At 42.3% G+C, this 19,530-nt stretch overlaps 1 protein-coding gene across 2 annotated transcripts in view; it reads left to right on the forward strand.

Annotated features, from left to right (window-relative positions):
• Positions 1–19,530, forward strand: part of FLT1 (fms related receptor tyrosine kinase 1) — a 108,308-nt gene that overhangs the window by 43,679 nt on the left and 45,099 nt on the right. For both annotated transcript variants that reach the window (XM_057366678.1, XM_057366677.1), the window contains 2 exons: positions 8,191–8,305; positions 16,485–16,593. In XM_057366678.1, the coding sequence (XP_057222661.1) occupies positions 8,191–8,305; positions 16,485–16,593 (224 nt within the window). The remainder of the gene's footprint in view (positions 1–8,190; positions 8,306–16,484; positions 16,594–19,530) is intronic.

The raw sequence follows: 19,530 nt of genomic DNA on the forward strand, positions 1-19,530 counted from the left end.
TGAGGAGGTGACAGAGTTTGTGGATGATGCCAAGTTATTCAGATTTTTAAGGATGAGGGGCTGACTGCAAAGTAATGCAGAACTCTATGGRTCTGGGTGTCTGAGTGAAAAAGAGGCAGGTGAAATTCACTGGAGATAAATGTGCATGATATACATAGGAAAAAAATCTTGCTTTTGTATGCAAAATACATGTTAAAAAGCTGTTGGCTGATTATTGCTACTACAAAGAGGGATCTGAGTGTTGTCATAGATGGGTTTTTGAAAGTRAACACTATCATAAGCAGCTCAAAAAGAAAATCAACTGATAGGAGTTACCAGGACAGAAAAAAAGACCTAAATAAAGAATACCATGATAACTCCACAGATCTAAAAATTACTGACATATTTTATAYTCTGAGCATTTCTGATCCCTGCACTTCAAAGGATGCAGCCAAACCAGAAGACACACCAGGAACAGCATCCAAAAGGGTCAAAGGAATTTCAGGGAATGAGAGGAATGTGTGAAGGATGAGTGAGGAGGGAGGTCAAGACTCTTGCAGACCAAAAAAGAGGTGACTTGGGAGCTACAGGATAGACACCTACAGACTCGTGAAGGATACACAAAATCAGTTGTGTATGTCTTTCCCAGTTCAAGAAGTAGGGGCCATCAGGAGGAGCAGAATTCAGAACAGGAAAAGGATATAACTCCTTGTGCAGTGGATAGCATATCTGTGAAACTCCTTGCCAGAGGATTTTGGGAGCTTGAAAAATTTGCATAAAGTCTTGGAAGAGAAGTGTAGAAACAGCTTATATKGTGGGAAGTTGCTGAGCTGATAATAATTGGTGGCTGGGGGAGTATTAAGAGGAAATATCTGAAGTTAGTGGTGCTCTTACTCATCCCCAACCATCTGCACATGTTCATTGTTGGGCCAGGATATGGGGTAGATGGATCCTTAGTCTTACATCCCTGTCTGTCAGTATWTTTTCTTCCTGTTTTCTCTCTAATCAACTCCCCTCTCTCCTTCAAAATGTTTCCCYCCATTCTTTCTCATCCCTTCCTTGTTTTATGCCTGTGCTTCAGTCCCTCACTCCAGTCAGCCCAGAGCTGCTCCCAGACCCCTACTCAAACAGAAGTTGAAAACAAATCATCTTCAAAAACACAACCTCAGTGGATCAACAGTTCCTCCATCTCCTTTGTTAATCACTGGGAAAAGKGAATGGTGAGAGTTGTGCTTCAAGCTTGTCAGCAAGACGGGCAGTATGAAAGACTGTGTAAACAGGCTACTAAAGGGTTACTACTTTCTAGAACCAAGAGGATCCAGCTGGGACAGCAAAGGAAAGAAAGRGAATTTGGGCATTCTGAGAAGGAAGGCACTGTGGATACATGGATCTTGGAATATTATAGATGAAAAACTATGTCTAAAAATTCTGTGAGCTATTAGAAGTGACTTGCGCAAGGAGAATAACTTACTCTAAACTCTAAGGATCTGAACAATATCTTGGACTTTATTTGTAGGGAACATAAATTGGAAATACAAAGAAAATGGAGTGCAAGAGTGGACATKGTATTTAGAAGGCTTTGTGGACTTTCTCTTTAGGATTCTGACCAATGAAATTGCAAGACACTTTCCATGCACTTCTACAGACTCTCAAAATCAAACACTTTTTTCCTTGAAAGAAATTCTGTGTGATTGTGGAAATCTCAKGTGACAATTCTGTAGTTACAGTCAACATTCTGCTCCTCTGTGGAGGACATGATTGTTGCTTTTGGACAGAGAAAGTGGAGGCTGAATCACAGTGACTTCATGGGAGATGAGAGTCATTCCAGTCTRGTAAAGGAGGAAAGAGATGCATACAAGGAAGGCAGGTGGGTTTGGCTGAACTATGATGGTATTCTGTGTCCATGAAGAATGTTAAGCAGTGTGAAGGAGAAAATTAAGGGTCAAGAAGCAAAATATAATTTTTTSATAAGGCAAGGTGAGAAAATTTCAGGTAACCTCATCGTGTGTAGCCACCTGAAAAATGGTTTTCAAATGTTGGTATATTCCCTAGCAGCCAGCGGTCTCAAACACTGGCAAAAAAGTTGGAAGCAAAATGGTTTTCTGGTAACTCTCAACCTCAATCATTTGCATTTTTTTGGTGACTAACTGGTATTGCAGGGTGCTCAGGTGTCCAGTTATAGAAGTGATTTTTTCCTTTGGAAATCTGAGTGTGGGGTGATGAAGTACTGAAAGCTGGGGTAGCTAAGATTGTTGCTGATCTCACTGCTTCTTTTGAGATGGCTCAGATCAATCAGCTTTCCAGRTGGCAAACTGGAATAGTTAACAGCAAGCCATGATGTATAGGAAGGAGGAGCATGAAAGGGAAATACCATCCTATTATCTGGTTGYATGTCAATAATAGCAAGAAAGGCAATGTGTAGCTATCAAAGGAGGGCCCTTAGAAATCAAGCTGATCCACAGCTTGTCAGTGAATAATTTCTCGGCATGGTGTCTTTGATCACAAGCTTCACGCACACTGGAGACAGAGGAGTGTTGTTGTTGCACTCTCAGAGCCATGAATGTGTCTGAAGCGAGATGGGCTGGTAATGTCCCATCTGCTCCTGGGCAAGGGTTGGCACTGCCATGGGAAACTGCAGGGAACAGTGACAGCGGAAGCAGAGAGGAGGAGGAGACTTGTAGTGGAGGAACCTGCACCACTTCCATTAGGATTCCGTGTTTGGCATTCCTTGCTAAGCTCCTAAATAAATGCAAGTAAACAAATAAACAATATACCACGTAAAATATACCCAGTTCCTACCCCTTGCAGATTTCCTCCTGGCCCCACTAATCTGCATATTAGGGAAGGTACTTGGGATGAGTTCCCAGYTGCAGCTGTGGGGCCAGTATTTCAACCTCTGATTGGTTTTGACTTGGGGCAGGAACACCTGGATCATGGCTTCTTAGAATCATGGAATCACATGCATAGACAAAGCTGGCGGGGAGACAGCACACATTCTCCTTGCCCCCACACCCATAAAACACCTTTTACAAACTGTACATGCTCACCACTACTATTTTTCCTCTGTTTCCTGCTTCAAATTGACTCAGAATTCCYAAGGACACGTGGGTCCTCCAGCTCTGCTTACCAATCATGTGGCACTGGACGCTGAGGCACAGAACAGGCATGGCCCATGTCATTCAGACTTTTTTGGGAACTTCCAAATGAAAAACAGTTCCTATGTATTCTTTACAATTCCAGGAATTTCCAGAGTTCCTGTCTTAACGTTTATGTCATCACCATTGCTTTTTGAACGATGTGAGTCAGCCCAATTTGAATTTGCAGTAACATTACCCAGATGCTGCTAGCAATTGCTGCCCTAAAAGAAAAGGATAGATGCTGAGAAAAGTATGGTGACTGCCATTAATCACTCYAACAAATGGGCACTGCTGGTGACAGGATGGCTTCCTGTCTCTCCCAGCAAATACTACCCCAGTGATGAGAGTGTGAATGAGGCTGCCAGGGGCTTTGCCAAGAGGAATGCTCAGAGAGTTGAATGAGATGTTGCACGAGGTAATGATTGCAATGGCCTCTGGAATCACACAGGCGGGCTTGGGAGGGAGGAGCTGGGCAGACAAGGAGAAAGAAGATGAGTAATTTTCCAGCTGATCTGTGGATTAAGGCTCTTTCACTGGTATTTGTTGCTGCACTGCTTGAACTGAAAACTGCAGTCTTTGGGATGTGGGAGATGTGTCTGGACAGTTTGGGTCTGGGGCTTTCAATCGGAGCTGACTGTCATACTCAGAGTCAAATCATCCTGTGAATAATTGGACCAATTGCTTACCTCAGCTCCCTGATTTACGCTCTGCTATAAATCACTGAACAGCTTTTCTTCTGAGAGCAGTAGCTTCAGGAGTAGCTCAGGACCTCAGCTTGGAGCTGGTTTGTAGTTTGATTTCAGTGAAATACATCAAGATGACATGAAGTACACTCTTACCCTGGAAACTTTTCCCTGCTGATAGTTATAAATACACCGCACTATTGTGCTTGGCATGCTGCTTGCTAATAGAGGTGAGGGCTCTGAAACTCATTAGGAAAGGGAGCGGGCCACAGAGTGGAGTGAGGACAGTGTGAAGCGAAGGTTGATCAGCACAGCCTTGTCCAGAATAGGCCATGGGAGTTTTCTTATCTCGCTTTGGCAGGAGGTGCTGCTAGCTTCCTGTGCGAAATCACGAGCATACGCTGCTTTCCTCTTGTTGTTTGGCTTCCTCCGCTACACAAGACGGTTCCCAGCACTGTGATTATCTTTGCATCTTCAAACATGGCACACTCTGCTTCCTCAAGGGCTTGATGTATTCTTGAGAAGTAGGCTGGCTCCCCTCCCCCCAGCCACTTCTCCAGGGCCCCTGTGGGTGCCAGCTCCACACATCACAGACCTTTTATAAAGCTGGATTTACTTCTGGTTGCATAAACTATCCCCAGCCTCCAAATCGTGTAAATTCCCGAAACTCCAGGTGGTGAGCAGGCCTGATGGCAGAAATCACAGTGTCACAGGCASAGCCACTCTCACCCCTCTTTCCCCCTGTGCTGGGTCTCTCTGACAACCCTACAGAGAATTGGTGGTCCCCGTTTTTACAAAAGAACAGGCTCTGGACACAAAGGCTGATGTGTGCCTGTGCAGGTGCACACCTGCAAATGTGTATGCCAGCACGCATGCAGGCACATGGGAAAAACTACTTAGGGTGTGAAAAACCTGAGTGCTCTGCTTCTACCAGCACTTGGCTAAGGCAGAAGAGTCCCATTGCCTCACTCTGAGGTTGCGTAACATTTATGAGCTGAGGTTTGTACACAYCCCCGTGAGCATCTGTTGTGTGGGATCTCCACACGTGCAGAGTTGCACCCACGGAGTAGAAACATGAAAGGGTCTGCAGGGACAGAGGTGAAAGAAATGCTCAGWAATGTGCTGGCGGATATCAGCCTGTTTATCAATCTCTGTGCACACCATGTGCTCGTTCATTAACCCGGCAGTAACCCTGCTGTAAGATTTCCTGAAGATGCAAAGCACTGAGCTTCATACCACAATGAAACACTTCAGGAATTTGTGTGCTCTGGAGATACCCGGAGTAAGATTCRAATATCTAAATTTCAGTGGGATTTCTCTGCAAACACAGACAGTTCTTGCTAAAAATGCAATGCCTTTGCTATTTTAATGAGTGGGCAGTTTGAAGGAATTTGTAATTTCTTTGGAATGAGAAAAATATGTAGCTGATGTTATGTGAGGACACATCCTATGAAACATCAATCGAGTTAATAGGAAGATGATTGCCTATTTTGGTTCCAGCCAGCATAGATTTTCRTGTTTTCATTTTTCCCTCTTTCTTTCCAAGCATCTGTGCTCAACACAAACATTTGGTTTGATGATTACATCTAAGTTCAGCAGAACGTTTTCTTTTTCTGTTCTAAAATGCCAGTTGTTAGAAGCTGAGGTCAGGTTAAGAGGCAAGACTCTTGACTGATTTTTCCTTTCCCCATCTCTATGTGATGTTGCTGGTTTAGGCAGTGTCTTTCACAGGGCACCCCTGGCAGCAGTAAGAGGGGGCATGACTTGGAGTCTTGACCTGAGTAGCCAGCTCAGGACATTAGACACAGCTCATACGCTGTCCCTGAGCTATTTTTGTGTATTTGAGGTTCAAGTGAAGGGATGTGGCAACTGATGAGAGAAAGCATCTGGTTCTGCATCCAGAGGGATGAGTCTGAGTGTTGTCGTGGACTCTGCCTGGCAGCCAAGCTCAAACTGATCTGTAAATGTTCGCTGATCCAGAGTCAGTGCAGCCCCAGCAGCATGCACAGCAGTACTCACATCTCCAGCTGCGTGCTGTTGGATGTAGTATTCTCAGCTTGATTGTGACTCATTTTTTATTCAAACCATGGACAACAGTTATGAAATGTATTTGATTTTCTACTATAATTGCATTAACATTGTAATCGCCAGTTTGGATATAGAATGGAATGTGATGTCAATGGAGTTCACATATGTGCCTCCAGGTCTAATCTAGCATTTTACATGTGTTTTTCTTGTTATTGTGATGTTACTGTGGTTATGATGGTGGTTTGCATTCTGGTACTAATGAGTAATCAGCACCTCATTGTGCTAAGCATCAACAAAGATATAACACTGTCCTCATCMCTAAGACATGGCAAATATTTACACTCTTTTTAAAAAATTGTGAGGAGGAGTGTAATAATAGCAACTCAGTCTGGAGGCTCCAGAGCTGTAAGAAGGGAAATTGGAGATGCTTTTCTGAGATGCATGGTTTCTGAATATGCATTAAGATTCTCTCTGTCCTGTACCAGAATATGTGTCTCTGTAAGGACTTTTATGGTAAAGAGTAGAAAATTTCAACAATGTAGCAAAGAAACAATAATAAATTCTTTGGGGATAGGAAAAAAAAATTAGGAGGCACTTTTTAGTACAGGTGAAGTGAGATTTTGGTGTCTCTGTTTTTCTGTACAGATTGGATCCAGTCATAAAGATGTGTTTTTGATACTGCCTGTTTGTGTGCCTACAGTACTGGAATCACAAACTGAGTTCTGATATCTTCTATGGCGTGGAAATGCTTAGTCAAATTGTCATGCCTTCTGTGTTTCATTCTTGTCACAGAACCAGACTTCTTAAAGCATTAAATGTGCAAAGTAAATGTTATCTACCTTTCTGAATAATTTTAACCATTTTTTCCCATCTGGGTGCATTTAGTGCCCTTATTAATGCAGRTGTCTTTCATCCACCCTGGCCTCAACAATCATGTATTAGAAGTTGGCTTTTAAACCAGACTCTGAAAGAAATGGTTGTCTAGATAGGGCCTTCCTGCCATGCTATTGCCCCCCGTCCTCTCTTCATAAACCATTCGCCATTGCCTTCCCCTGTGTCTTTTTTTTTTGTCTTCTCAATACTCTGATCCCTTAAAAGCATGTTGTGAAATGTGGGCAGCCCAAGTTAGTTTCCATGTCATTATTTCTTGAAGCTGTATTATCTGSTAAGACACCAGCCAGTTTGATGCAAAGCTGCACAATTAAAAACAAGTATGTAAAGTTGGTCTACCATTGATACTCTAAACAACACAAAGTTTAAGCAAACTGCACAGTTGGCTGGAGGGGAATGAGCCTCATTCTTTGGTCAGGATTGCATCACATTCTGTTTTCCAGTCACTGGGCTTTAAAGTWCATTTCTCCAAACGACTCTTATGCATGTCAGAACTTTTTGATTAGAGATACTACAGCCATTATCTTTCAAATCCAAGGAACACAGTGTATTTGGAAGAACTTCTGAAGGGTTAATCTCTGCCGATGAAGCTGGAATTGAACAAGCAACAGCTAAATTTTGGATGAAAAACGGAACTAGATATTCTCAAAGAACAGGGTCAGGCAGCACTTAAGAAGCATTCCAATGTATTTATTTCCATGTGTACCAAATCAGAATTTAGAAAACAAATTAGCTCTACCATGACCACACCTGAATGTTGTGATTACAAGCTAGTTTGTTGCATAAGGCAAAAACATTTTTTCTCTGGCGCTTCCATTCATCAAGATGAATTTAATATTCTTCCAGTTAAATTATAATTTAAATCCCTTTAGGTATAGTTTTGTTTAACTTTKTTCTGTTCATTTGCAGGATTATGCCTATTTTTACTGTGTGTCTTGCAATCATTGAACCTCAGTGTCAATATATTGCTATTTTGTAAACTGAAGTGAAAAAAAATTCAGAAATGAAAACTGACATCATTTTTTCTTAAAACGAAAAAAACCTGCACAGAGTAAAAGAGCATCCAATGCATTACRGAGTGGATCTTAAAACAAATATAATTTGTCTTGAGTTAAGGCTAAAAATAGTATGAACTCAGATTTTGGCAATGTCTGTAAACAGGAGCATTGAAAATGGGACATTGATCTTGTGCAGCTCTATATTTAGGCTCTGACTGTAAGTTCTGACCTCTCCCTTTGCAGTGGACTAAATGTGAACACTGACTCTAGAGAGCTTATGCTCAAGGAGGGCTGTGGCAGTGGATCCAATTATCAGGCTCTAAAMCTCAGTATTTAAAGAAAAAAAATATTATGGCAGTCATCACAGCACCTGCAGTTTTCCTGAGTGATCACTGTTTTCAGAACAATTGTTTTGTCTTACGTGTTGATTTTCTATAACCAAATCAATAAAATTTCAAATTTTGTTGCCTCCAGGAATGGRTTTTGCTTTTATACTGAGGGATCTCACATCCTGAAAGCTGGCAGCAACACAGGAAACAGGATCCAGAGCATCACTGAAAGAACAGCTGTAATAGAAGGCAAAAATAAGGTACGATTCCTAGGGCCAGATGACATTTCTGTGTGACAGTATGTGTTGAAAAGGCACTGTAAGATGCTATCAAGGTAWCAGAGAAGAAGCCAGTATTTTCATATTGTTCAGATTTGCAATCTGCATACATGCAGGTAACTTTCATACTTGATATTTATCTGCTGAGAGGCAGAGATGTATTTATTTCTGGGGGCTGTCATATTAAGGTAAGTGACATGCCAGGGAAGTGTATCAGTGGAATTCACTCTATCTCCTCTTTTATTCATGGCCTGAAGTATCTTGGGGTACCTCAGAAGCACAGGGGCAGGATTCCAGGCCATCTTTGCTTCATTTAGTACAATTGCACAATTTCATGCTGTTTTTCCTATGAGATTTAAACTATTTACTCTCATTAGTGGATTTATTCACAGATGTGGTCCTAGATGTTTAGATGGCCAAGTGTTTTTTTGGACTGAAGTCTGAAGAGCCAAAAGAATCCAGATTACAGAAGCAAAGTTTAAGAGAGATCTCAGTCACAGACAGCAAGATGGGATTCTTCCCAGCAATATTAATCATCTAAATTTCAAGTGCCAGTCCAAGTCAAGCACCCTCTGTGGGCCATGGGGAGATGCAGATAATTCTGAAGGGTGTGTGGGCCWGTGGTCTTTGCTGTCTGATGTGCAAGAGAAAACCGATGGGATTAACTTGCCAGAGRCTAAGAAGGATTGTCCATCAGTTAAATCCTTCAAATCAAGGATGCCTTAGATCAACTGCACTTCCCTGGAATATACAAGAGACTGATTTTATGTGCTTGGGTGGCTTGTGCTACAGAGCAGCTCAGGTGAAGGTGTGCAATGCTCTGACACTGTCACAGAGTCTGTTTTCATGGACTGGTTTTGTTTATGGCAATAATAGCTGGAGAGATTATAAATTTTAAAGCCTATCTTACTCTAGGCCTTTCATTTTTAATGACACCAAAACACTTTTTGTAATTCTAAGGGYACTGGGATTATAGGTCTCTTTTCCTTGATGGCTGCCTTCCATTTCCTACATATGAAAATGGGTATAAATTGCAGTTATTCTCATGTTAAGGCCCTTTCACACAGCGCAGAATAAATAGGGTTTTACGTGCAGCCAAGAATCAGATCTGGGACTGCTTTTTTTMCTGCTGTTATATTATCTAGAAAGTATCACAGGTGTTCATGGCACCATTCCAGCACTTGGGAGCAGGCTGGATCCCAGAGAGGCATTTGCTCTATTTAGCTGTCTGGCTCTATGTGATTAAAGATCAAGGCAAAGATGAGAGCAAAAAGTTTCCTAGGGTAGACTAGAATAGGAAAGCACATGAAAAATGAGACATAAGSAGGAATTTGGAGGAGGAAAGGGAAATCATTTTAGGCACACGAAGACACAGTCTATTCCAAAGGGGGAACGATGAGCAAGATTATAAGAATCAGTTGTTTTCCAGCAGTCATACAGCTATGGGTGAAGTCCTACCTGTTCACAGGGTACAGAAGAAGCTGTCTAATGACCACATCTCACTCACCTTGTGTTCCACGCCTTTTGGGACAGTGTAAGAGGAGTGGCTGAAAGGTCAAAGCAACTTCCAGTCAACAGCAAATAAATTCCTCCCTGGAGGAAGATGCTAATAATGGGTCCTTGTGGCAGAACTGTGAGTCTTTGGCAAGCAGCCCGTTTTGAAAATGTGCTCAGAAATGAACCAAGGAATGGTCTTTGCACAGAAGGATTTGCAGTGAAACTTACTGGTCCTCCCTGGTTTTCCTTGTCTTTTTGCTGTTTAGTTCAACTAAGAAAGGTGTGCCTTGCTTTGCTTTATTCCTCCTGGTCCCTGTGGGGAGGGGGAGGTTAGKGAAACAGTCTCGTTACTCAGATTTTCACAGCTTTTCTAAAGTTTCTCTATTTCTGCTGCTTTTCCATAGCTTTCCAAGCACAGCTGGATTGCTATTGTAAGTARAAAATACTCTCTAAGACCAGGCTTCTGGCCAAGCCGAGAGTTGCATGATTCGTGCACACACAGCTGCTCCAGGGCATCCAGGATTGTTCCTTCAAATCCACGGGAGTCTACGACGTTTCACTCTTCGCAGTCCAAGAGTCACTCTTAGTGTCCCAGAACAAACTCAAAGAGACAGGGTCCAGACAAAACCCCTGCCCATCTGCAGCGATATTGTCAGAATGTAAATAGCACTGAGCTCACTGAATGCAGCACGTCATCACAAGTGTCTGTCTCTGAGTGACTGCTACTGTGAGCAGCTGTGAGCAGCTCTGAGGCATTTCCACATCGGTGGTGCCCTGCTAAATAAAGTGTCTACCCCACTTCCACATCCCAACAGAGCAAGGTTGGTAAAAACAATCTCAGAGCTCAATGGAAACAAGTATGTAGGAGACAAAGCGGTAGGAAATGGATGAAGAACCTCAAAAAGTTTCACATTTGGGTTAGCACAAAAGGAGAAATGTGGGTGGTCAGGGGATGAGATTATTGCARCCAAGGGAAGAGATGAGCAAGGAATGATCAACAGGCTTCTTTAGCAATGAAGGTAGCTGTTTTCACCTTCCTAAAGACATTGTGCTAGTTCCACATATTTCCTGTATGTGCAGCATCTAAGTGCCTCCGGTTTGGCTCTTCGCTGTGGTGGGTTGTGTGTTTGTCTGTGGTTATCAAGGTAGCCACAAGTTATATTTTAAAGTTAGAAAAACCTCAAGCCCTGCGCCTGTGCAGTTAAAGTAGCTCAGGAAGCCTGCACCACATTATTCTTTGGTGGCAGAGAAACCGTGACAACAGTGTTTTACTAACATTTCCGCTAAAGCCTCTCCAAGTGGACATTGAGAAACTCGAGTGGTACAATGGAAGAACTTGGTAACATAAGCTATAATACTTAATCATAAGACAACTCTTGAAGTGACTTGATTCCCCCACCCAAAATTTTCATTCTCKCTTTGCTGGATATTTCAGTGACTTCCTACAAAGTTGTGCTATTCTTAGGCTGATCATGTAAACAGGTCACAGACCCTCTCCTGTCATTCAGCTGCTAACACCCATCACTTCTCAGTGAAAGCTCACTTCCCAGCTAAAGTTAGCTGCCATGTCTAACTGAGGGCTGACACTGATTATTATTCTTTGCATGGGCAGTGCTCATTGGAATGTCAGTTGGTGAATGACCTGCAGTAATAAGGTACAAAGACCTGGCGAATTCACTGGGCCGGCACATACAATTGCTAGACAGGCGTGTGTTCTCTCCTGGGAGGGCAGGCACACACTGACTTATCAACAGCTTTGAAGGCAGCTGGTACCCCTTGGATAGGGACAGGGAGCAGGAGAAGTGGACAAGGATCCCGGGCATGGAGCATTTGCAGATGACCACTAAGAAGGCAAGTTTAGATGAGGGAAAGCAAAAAGTGTGGGCCAAGAAGAAAGGATTGTAAGTCCAGGGGAAAGAGACCACAGAGAGGACGGTGGTTGAGTACAGGGGAAGTTGGAGGGAGTGGACAAAACTCTCTTGTTTTTGGGAACTAACCTATGGAACCACATTTTGAGAACCTGAAATGGAACAGAACATCCCTGACTGCCTCATGCCCTACAGCCAGCAAATGTTGGAGTCCCACTGACTCAGGTACTATGAAAGCAGGGTCTGTGTCAGAGGGGATGCCTTCAAGAACTTTGTATAAAGTATAGTAATACATGAAATTTGGGTTTATGATGCATATATAAATGAATATATATATATGTATATATATATTTGGCTTGGTTTTCCACTGCATGAATACTTCACTTATTAGTGGTTCCAGCACTTGTGAATGACAAAGCCACTTGACTTCCCGGAAAATCAAAATTAATGGCTCCATAACGTGATTCAGTAAGACAAAATTTAGACTCACCCTTGTGCATCTCTGGTTTGGCTGGCAACAATGGGTCAACCTGACTGGTGGTAGTATTCAAAAGTGCAACCCTTCAAAGTGGTGTGCTGGATAGTCAGAAGAGTCAGTCCTTCCTGGACATGACTGATAGAATGGTTCCATCTCTCTTGCATCTTCTATGCYAAGCCCTAAACATCTTCCTAGTTCMTAAACTCTGCCAAGTTCCCACATTACTCATGAGATGAAGAAATGTGTGCTGTCTGTTCTCAGCCCTGACACAWGCCAGCTGTCTGGTCAGTACATCTGTGCAGATTAGCCATCTGGAGCCCAAAGAGGAAGAGAAAGCTATTTAGCTCWCTGCAGCAATGTTTTGATCTTTCTCCTCTACCCAACAGCTAGTTTTCATGAAATGTGTGAGATCCTATGAGCTTTGAGTTGTCARTAAGTTTTGGTTGAAATTGGACAATGATTCGAAAATTACTGTGTGCTTGGGGAAGGAGAGGATATTGGCAGACAGATGGACAGGCTGGCAGACAGATGAACATACGGACAGTATGATCCTCCTCAGATCCCAGGCTAAAGGCAGCAATGGGAGCGTCACTTGCCTCTCTTCAGCACATTGTAACTTCTCCTGGAGCCCTCCCAAGTGCTACTAGAATTGCTGTCAGCACTTTCAAGTGAATCTCTGGGAGGTACCAGCAGAGCCAAGCCCTTGGTGAGATTAAAACCAGAAGAACCTGAGGCTTGCCGCTGCTGAGCTGTGAATCCCTCCACTCCTGAGACTGATCCCTTCCTTYGATGCAGGAGGGAGGTGTGAATGGAGCACTGCCTTGCCCTACCCATGGCACTACAGAAGAGGGCAAGGGGTGCCCTGTGCCATGATTCTTTGCTGGTCAGCTGGCTGGGTGTCACGAACTGTTCCAGCGGGACAACACGGGATGCAGAAGGAAAACGCAGCTCTGCTGGCTAAACAGCAGCAACTTGCAGAGATCTGTCTGTGTGACTCTAGAGAGAAAGAGGATCTGAAGACTTCTTTTCCTTCTCTGCCATCAGCYGGAGTTGTGGGAATCTTCCATCCCAGCTATTCTGAGAAAACAGAAATTCAAGCAGACCCTCCAGGGGAAAGACCAGCCACCCTGGCTCCAAGTGCARTGGTGGTGCCAACTGCTTTGCACTCTCTTTGCCCCCGCCCAATATTTTCCATCACAAACAAATCCGTGAATTTCATCTTCCATCTCTTAGGATTTCTGCATAATACTGCTGTCATTTGTCTGGCAAAGCAACAGTAGTACAGGATTTCTTTCCCTAGCCCCTGGTTTCGAGATGAGCCTGTGGCACAATGCTTCAGCTGACATGATGGGTGTAAAAAGAAGAAATAAAGGCCAAAACTTTGGTGGTAAATGGGGTTTGTGGACAGGTGATGCTCAAGGTATTGAGCATGCCAGGAGGGATTTTCTTCTCTGCCTGATCATGCCAGCTTCWTTCAGACTTCCTGCATATAACACAGTTGCAAATGGAGGGCCTAAAACTCCCTGCTGTGATGCCAGACGACACAAGATTGTGGAACCTTTGCTTCTTTTGCGGCAGTAGTTGTACAGAGGAACCATGCTGCACAAACTGATCTCAAACAGCCATAGTTTCTCAATAACAACAACATGCCAGGCTTAGTTTTGTACACACTGCTTCTCTGGTGGGTTTTGGCTGGCATCCACAATACAAAACACAGACTGCACTACTGGAGGGCTTACAAACGATTTAAAGAGATATTATCTTGTCCTTGTGACTAATTTATAAGTGAAAAGATTTATATAGAGACATGCTGTCTCTACAATATTCTGTGCTGTTGCAAAGTCAGTCTTGCTTCCTCCTAGACACTGTGGCTTTCTCTGCCTCAGCCATGTAAACATATCAATGTCTTCCCTCTGGCACTACAGCCTCCTGTGCTCATAGAATTTATTTGCCTTGCCTTCCAAAGAGACATTGCTTTCATGGAAGTTGCCTGTTGGAAGTGATCCTTGGCCCATGCTAAAGAAGGATTTGGGAGAGTGTGAGGTGGTTAAAACCAAAGTGCCGCTGGGGAAAAGTTTAAATCACTGCTTCCAATGCCAATGAATGTTATCTCGGCCAATTTTAATACACAAGAAAAAGGTATCACATTGCCGTGGGCTGAAGTAGTAAAACTCACATACTGCGCACAATTTCTCTTTAAAAGTAATACCTTATGATATAAGGACAAAACACAGTCTGATACTTCCAAAAACATTTCAAACCTTTGGAGTAATTGTAGGAGGAATAGTCAGCATCTGTTTTCCAGGCTCAGAAGTGCACTGTCTCAGTGCACAGTAGATTRAAGACAGGTGTCCTGGAGTCAGAGAGCAAGAGCTTCATTCTCCTTCACTGTRCATGTTAGGTCACAATTGCTTCCTGGGAAAGTTGCTGTGAGGTAATACCAGCTAGCAGAAAAATCCTATTTTTTTTGGTGGAAAATCTGGGATGGCAGAAGCAGTTTTCAGCCACCCACATTAGCCTTCTGTGATAGACATTGTGGTACTTCCTTCTGTTCTGTGTTAGTTTTGATAAAACAGCTGCAGGAATCCTGGTGCTGGGCTCTGTGTCCACACTTTWCAAAACCATGTTTAGAACTTGGAAGAAATTCAGAGAGAATGACAAAATATAGAAAGGACTGGGGTGGGCCCTTTTATAATCAGAAATTTGTAGAGGTCAGCCTACTRAATTTAGCAAAACAGGGTGATTTTTTCTAAGAGCTGTAATTATTTATCTGGTGTTACTGATCTTCTTTTATCTTGCAGAAGATCCAAAAAGGTTGTTTAGGAAAATTATAGCTATAAATATTTTGTAGAGTGTTAGCAGACAGGTAGTTGGCCACTGAGGCAGTTTAACCTGGCAGAGGTGCTGTTCAGAAGTGCTGAATTCAATTGTAGCAAATTTACTGTAGTGCAGTCTTCTAAAACAAATAGGCCATAATCAAATTATTTGCYTCATCTGTGTTTGCTCAAGTAGTAGGAAAAGTAATCGACTTTTTCTACTAAAGAATGACTTTTGGAAACCAGAAGATCTRTGTTATTTAGGGGTTCAACAGGAGTTTGGGGGTAGCTGTGAATTCTCCCAGCAGGAGAGAACAGCAGTGCAAATGTTCAGTCAGGGTTTATGTAGAAATGTCGATAACTGGTTCTTATTTGTTACTGCTTCACCCACTTGTGCTTGTCTCTGTGCTTGTCTCTGAACTCCAGCAAACAGGCAGATTTAATTGCACAAAAGTTATTTTTAACATTTTTAGAAAAACCAAACAATTCCAAAGAATGGGATTCTGAAGCTCCACAATTTCCTTCCATCACCATCCCAGCTCTGCCTGTAACTCCAGCCAAAGTTTTACAGAAGAAGTGAAATGGCAACAGAAAGACAGAAAATTAAGTTATCATGTTGTAACTGGGAGCTCATTACACTGAGGAAGCCCATGCTCATGCCTCATGTCTCAGCTGCATAACAGAATGACTCCTCAGTTGTTTCTGCATAACTTTCCTCTTTTGCTTAGTGCCAAAGCCATTAGACCATGGCTTTCCATCACCCTAAAGGTATAACTCTTATTATTACAAGGGCTTTTATGTTTCTAAGGGCACTTTAGGTATTTTTGGTCCTTGGCCTTTCAAGGTCTTATCTTTCAAGTCATATAACTCTGAGAAAATATTTAGTGTGCTGGACCTCTAAGGATGGTGATAGAATACAACATAAATAAAACTAACATATTATTTAATAATAGAAATATTAAGTCCAAGAARGGGTAAAATAGTACAAAAAGAGGTTGGGTAAACCTCTGTTTTGCTGCAGTCCTGTCTCACCTAACCTGTACATGGGAAAATGAAAGAGAAATCTAACGAGTTTACTGCCAAACTTTCTTTTGCCAGCATTATCAAATGCCTGAGGCATGCCTCACCCTTTCCCTTTGCAGTCTGGCTCTCCCACAGGCTGCTTATCTCCTCATGTGAAATGCATTGTGTCATGCTTCATGTCTTGTAGCTTAGCATTACATCACCAGCAAGAGATCAATCAATCTGAAAGGCACGTTCGAAGATTTTTCGTTTTGATGGCTTTGATGATGTAAGGGTCACACAAGGATCTTGTTACTATTCTGCCCTTTCCAGAGCAGTATGTGGGAACATCTCCTTTAAATAGCCCCAGAGGTGCCCATCACTGAACAAAAAGAAAGAGTGGATCCAGGGACTGCCAGTGGTGACTTGGGAAAAAGAAAAGGCAAGCTTTATCTGAGTTCTTGAGCCACTGAGAACTAAACCTCTTCTTACTTTTGCAGACTGCTAGCAGTCTCGTTGTAGCTGAAGCCAAATCCTCAGGAATCTACAGCTGTGTGGCATCCAATAAAGCGGGAAAATCTGAAAGAAATGTCAGCTTCATTGTAACAGGTAAGATCTAGTCCTCTATGGAGTCAAACAGGTTTCCTAATCCTGGGATTATAACTGTTAAACTGTTGTAGCTTTCCAATATACCAAGGTTTGAGAACTACTGTAATGTATACACCTGTAAGGTATCTCATGATTTTGGGTGATGCTGGTCTGGATTTCTAAGGGCACCAAATTGGTGAATGATTMATTCCTCCATCAAGTATCCAGCAAGACACAAATTGCTAACAAATATAGCAATGCACAATCCCCCATTTTCATTCATCTCTGCAGTCATTTCATACGTGAAATTTTAGTGTATTTTCAGACACCAGTAAGCCAGTTTCTTGTGTGACATTGACAGTGTCTACAGCCTCATCCTGTTGCCTACAAGGATATCTCACAAGACAGTGTCTAGGACAGTGGAGTGCCCCTCACAGGTCTCAGGGACCATGGCAATTTATAGGTATAAAATGTCAGGGTAGAGACCACTGAGTTTTTTTCCTCTTCTGAGAAAGACAGCTTTGGATGTCATCTGGGCCACGGCACTGAGAATTCCTATCATGTTATCTGCATGCATGAGTATGCTTTTTGTTATTTTTGTATTAAGAGATGTGTTTAGAGTTTTCACAAACAAATGATTTCATGTTTTACTKCAGATATTACTGAACAAAAACCCACAATAATTTGGGAATAATTACTGCATTATTTAGCAATGTAAAGTCYGCACATGCAATTACAAAGGATTTGTTTTCCGTCAAAAGTTTTGTTTTGTTTATTAAGCAGTAGTTTTATAAACTTAAGCTGTTGGCAATTTTAAGAAATTTTAATTTTCATTAAAGAAATTATTTCAAAATCCATTTGAAACTATGAGAAAAGCAAAAAGGTTAAAATATTTAGATGCTTTAATCCCTGAATCATAATCTCTGGGGGTTTTGTGTTGTCATTCTCTTGTTTATTATTCTGATGAGCGATCTTGGTGAAACTCATTCTATTTCTATTCTGAGAGCTATCAAAAGAGAATAAACACACACTCATTAGATTTGGTTAGAAAAAAAGGAAAAGCTACTTCAAAAAACATCCCCCCTCCCAATTTTGTGGACAAAATTCATAATTTTTAAATATTCTGACTAGCTGTAACAGAATCATTGAATATCAGGTTGGAAGGCTCCTCAAGGATCATCTGATCCAYCCTGTTTTGGCAAAAGCACTGCACCTAGTCCAGATGGATCTTAAAATTGTCCAGCATTGGGAAATCCACCACTTTTCTGGGGACATCATTCCAACGGCTGATTGTTATCATTGTGAAAAATGTTTCTTTTGTGTCCAATCAGAATSTCCCCAGGAGTAACTTGTACCCATTTCCCCTCACATTTCCCAAGTATCTCCTTGCAGCTTCTTTGTAGTTACCCTTTAAATACTGGAACACTTYGATAAAGTCTCCCCTCTTTTCTCTCAGCCTCTCCTCATATGGCAGACTTTMCAGTCCTTTGATCATCTTTATGGCACTTCTCTGGACTCTATCCAGATTTTCCACATCTGTTTTTTATAGAGGGGACCAAAACTGAACGCAGTATTCTGGATGTGGCCTGACAGGTTCTGAGTAGAGTAGGCTTCTTTATTTCTGCTAGTGATGCCCTTGCTGGGGCAATCCACAGCCTGTTGACTTTTTTTGCTCAGCACCACCCTATTTGATCATGCTGAGCTTGTTGTCCACCACAGGTCCCTTTTCACAAAGCTGGTCCCCAGCTGGGTAGAACTGTTAACCTGGATGAACTGGTTTGGTGCTTCTAGGAAAGCACTTTTCCTCTAACTGGGAAAATAGAAGAAAAGAGCTTGGGCAGCAATACTTTTCTTTGGCACCTCCAGAATTTTGCAGTCTTCCTTGAATCTGCCCAGATTCCAGCTTGCAGTATCACTCTTGCCCACACAAAAGAGTAGCAATGAATAGCAGTCTTGACAAGTTGTGGCACCCTCTCAGCAATATCTCAGGGCTTAGCTGCCAGAAGGAAGTGTAACTCCCTGTCACACCAGCAGATGGGCACATTAGTGCCCCTAAAGGGAGTCACCCACTGCAATCACTCGTCATTTCTCTTTATGGTCTCCACACTTGTGCTGCTGGTACAATTTCACCWGGCAGACTTTGTGGGTGTCTACAGCTGCTAAGCCTCCATATCATAACACACTTTCACATTTAGAAAGTGCCAGTTATCTATAAATATAGAAAATTGGTAAGAGGCATGAGAGTTATAAACATGTAAGTGACACATAGGCAGGTTGTTTGTTACAGAACAGAAAGGAGAAAAATGTCTCCATGTTCTATTAATGGATGTGACAAGAATATTTGCCACTTTGAAGACCACACTTGTCCCCACTCTCAGTTCTGCTTTCATCCCTACCCTCACACTGTGTCTGGACAGAGAGCTGAACAGCATACAGACTCYATAAATTAACGTGCCAGTGACAGTCTCATCCTTGTGTGGGTACTTCACATGAAACCTGGGGGAGTCACTGAGAGTCACTCACAGAGAATGTTGCTCTTTCAATGTGTTAAATGCTGAATTTGGCCTTCTTTAAGTCTGACTCCTCAGTTCTCGAAATAGACATGGAAGATCCTGAAAACAAATGAAGATGTACTTTGATGGACCCCATTCGCTGTATCCAAATCACCCTTTCAAAGTTTTGATGGTGATTTTCAGTATTTTAGTGGAGTGACATGAAGGATTYAGTTTCGCTGTTTAGACCTCACATTCTCAGATCTTAACCAGAGATGGAAGGAAATCCTTCTTCTTGATACTAAGGCTTGCATGAGAACATGCAGAATATTATGACTTTCTTTTGAAGAATCTTATATCGACTGGTGTTCAGAAAGAAGAGTGTCAGCTTTATTATGGGTCGGAATCTCTTGACTGGTGGCAAGTATTCTTTACAGGGTGGTGAAGTTGAAATGCATTTGTCCTT

Source organism: Malurus melanocephalus, unplaced genomic scaffold, assembly GCF_030028575.1.
Source record: "Malurus melanocephalus ecotype Western Australia unplaced genomic scaffold, MMel_1.1 scaffold_70, whole genome shotgun sequence".
Taxonomy (NCBI): domain Eukaryota; kingdom Metazoa; phylum Chordata; class Aves; order Passeriformes; family Maluridae; genus Malurus; species Malurus melanocephalus.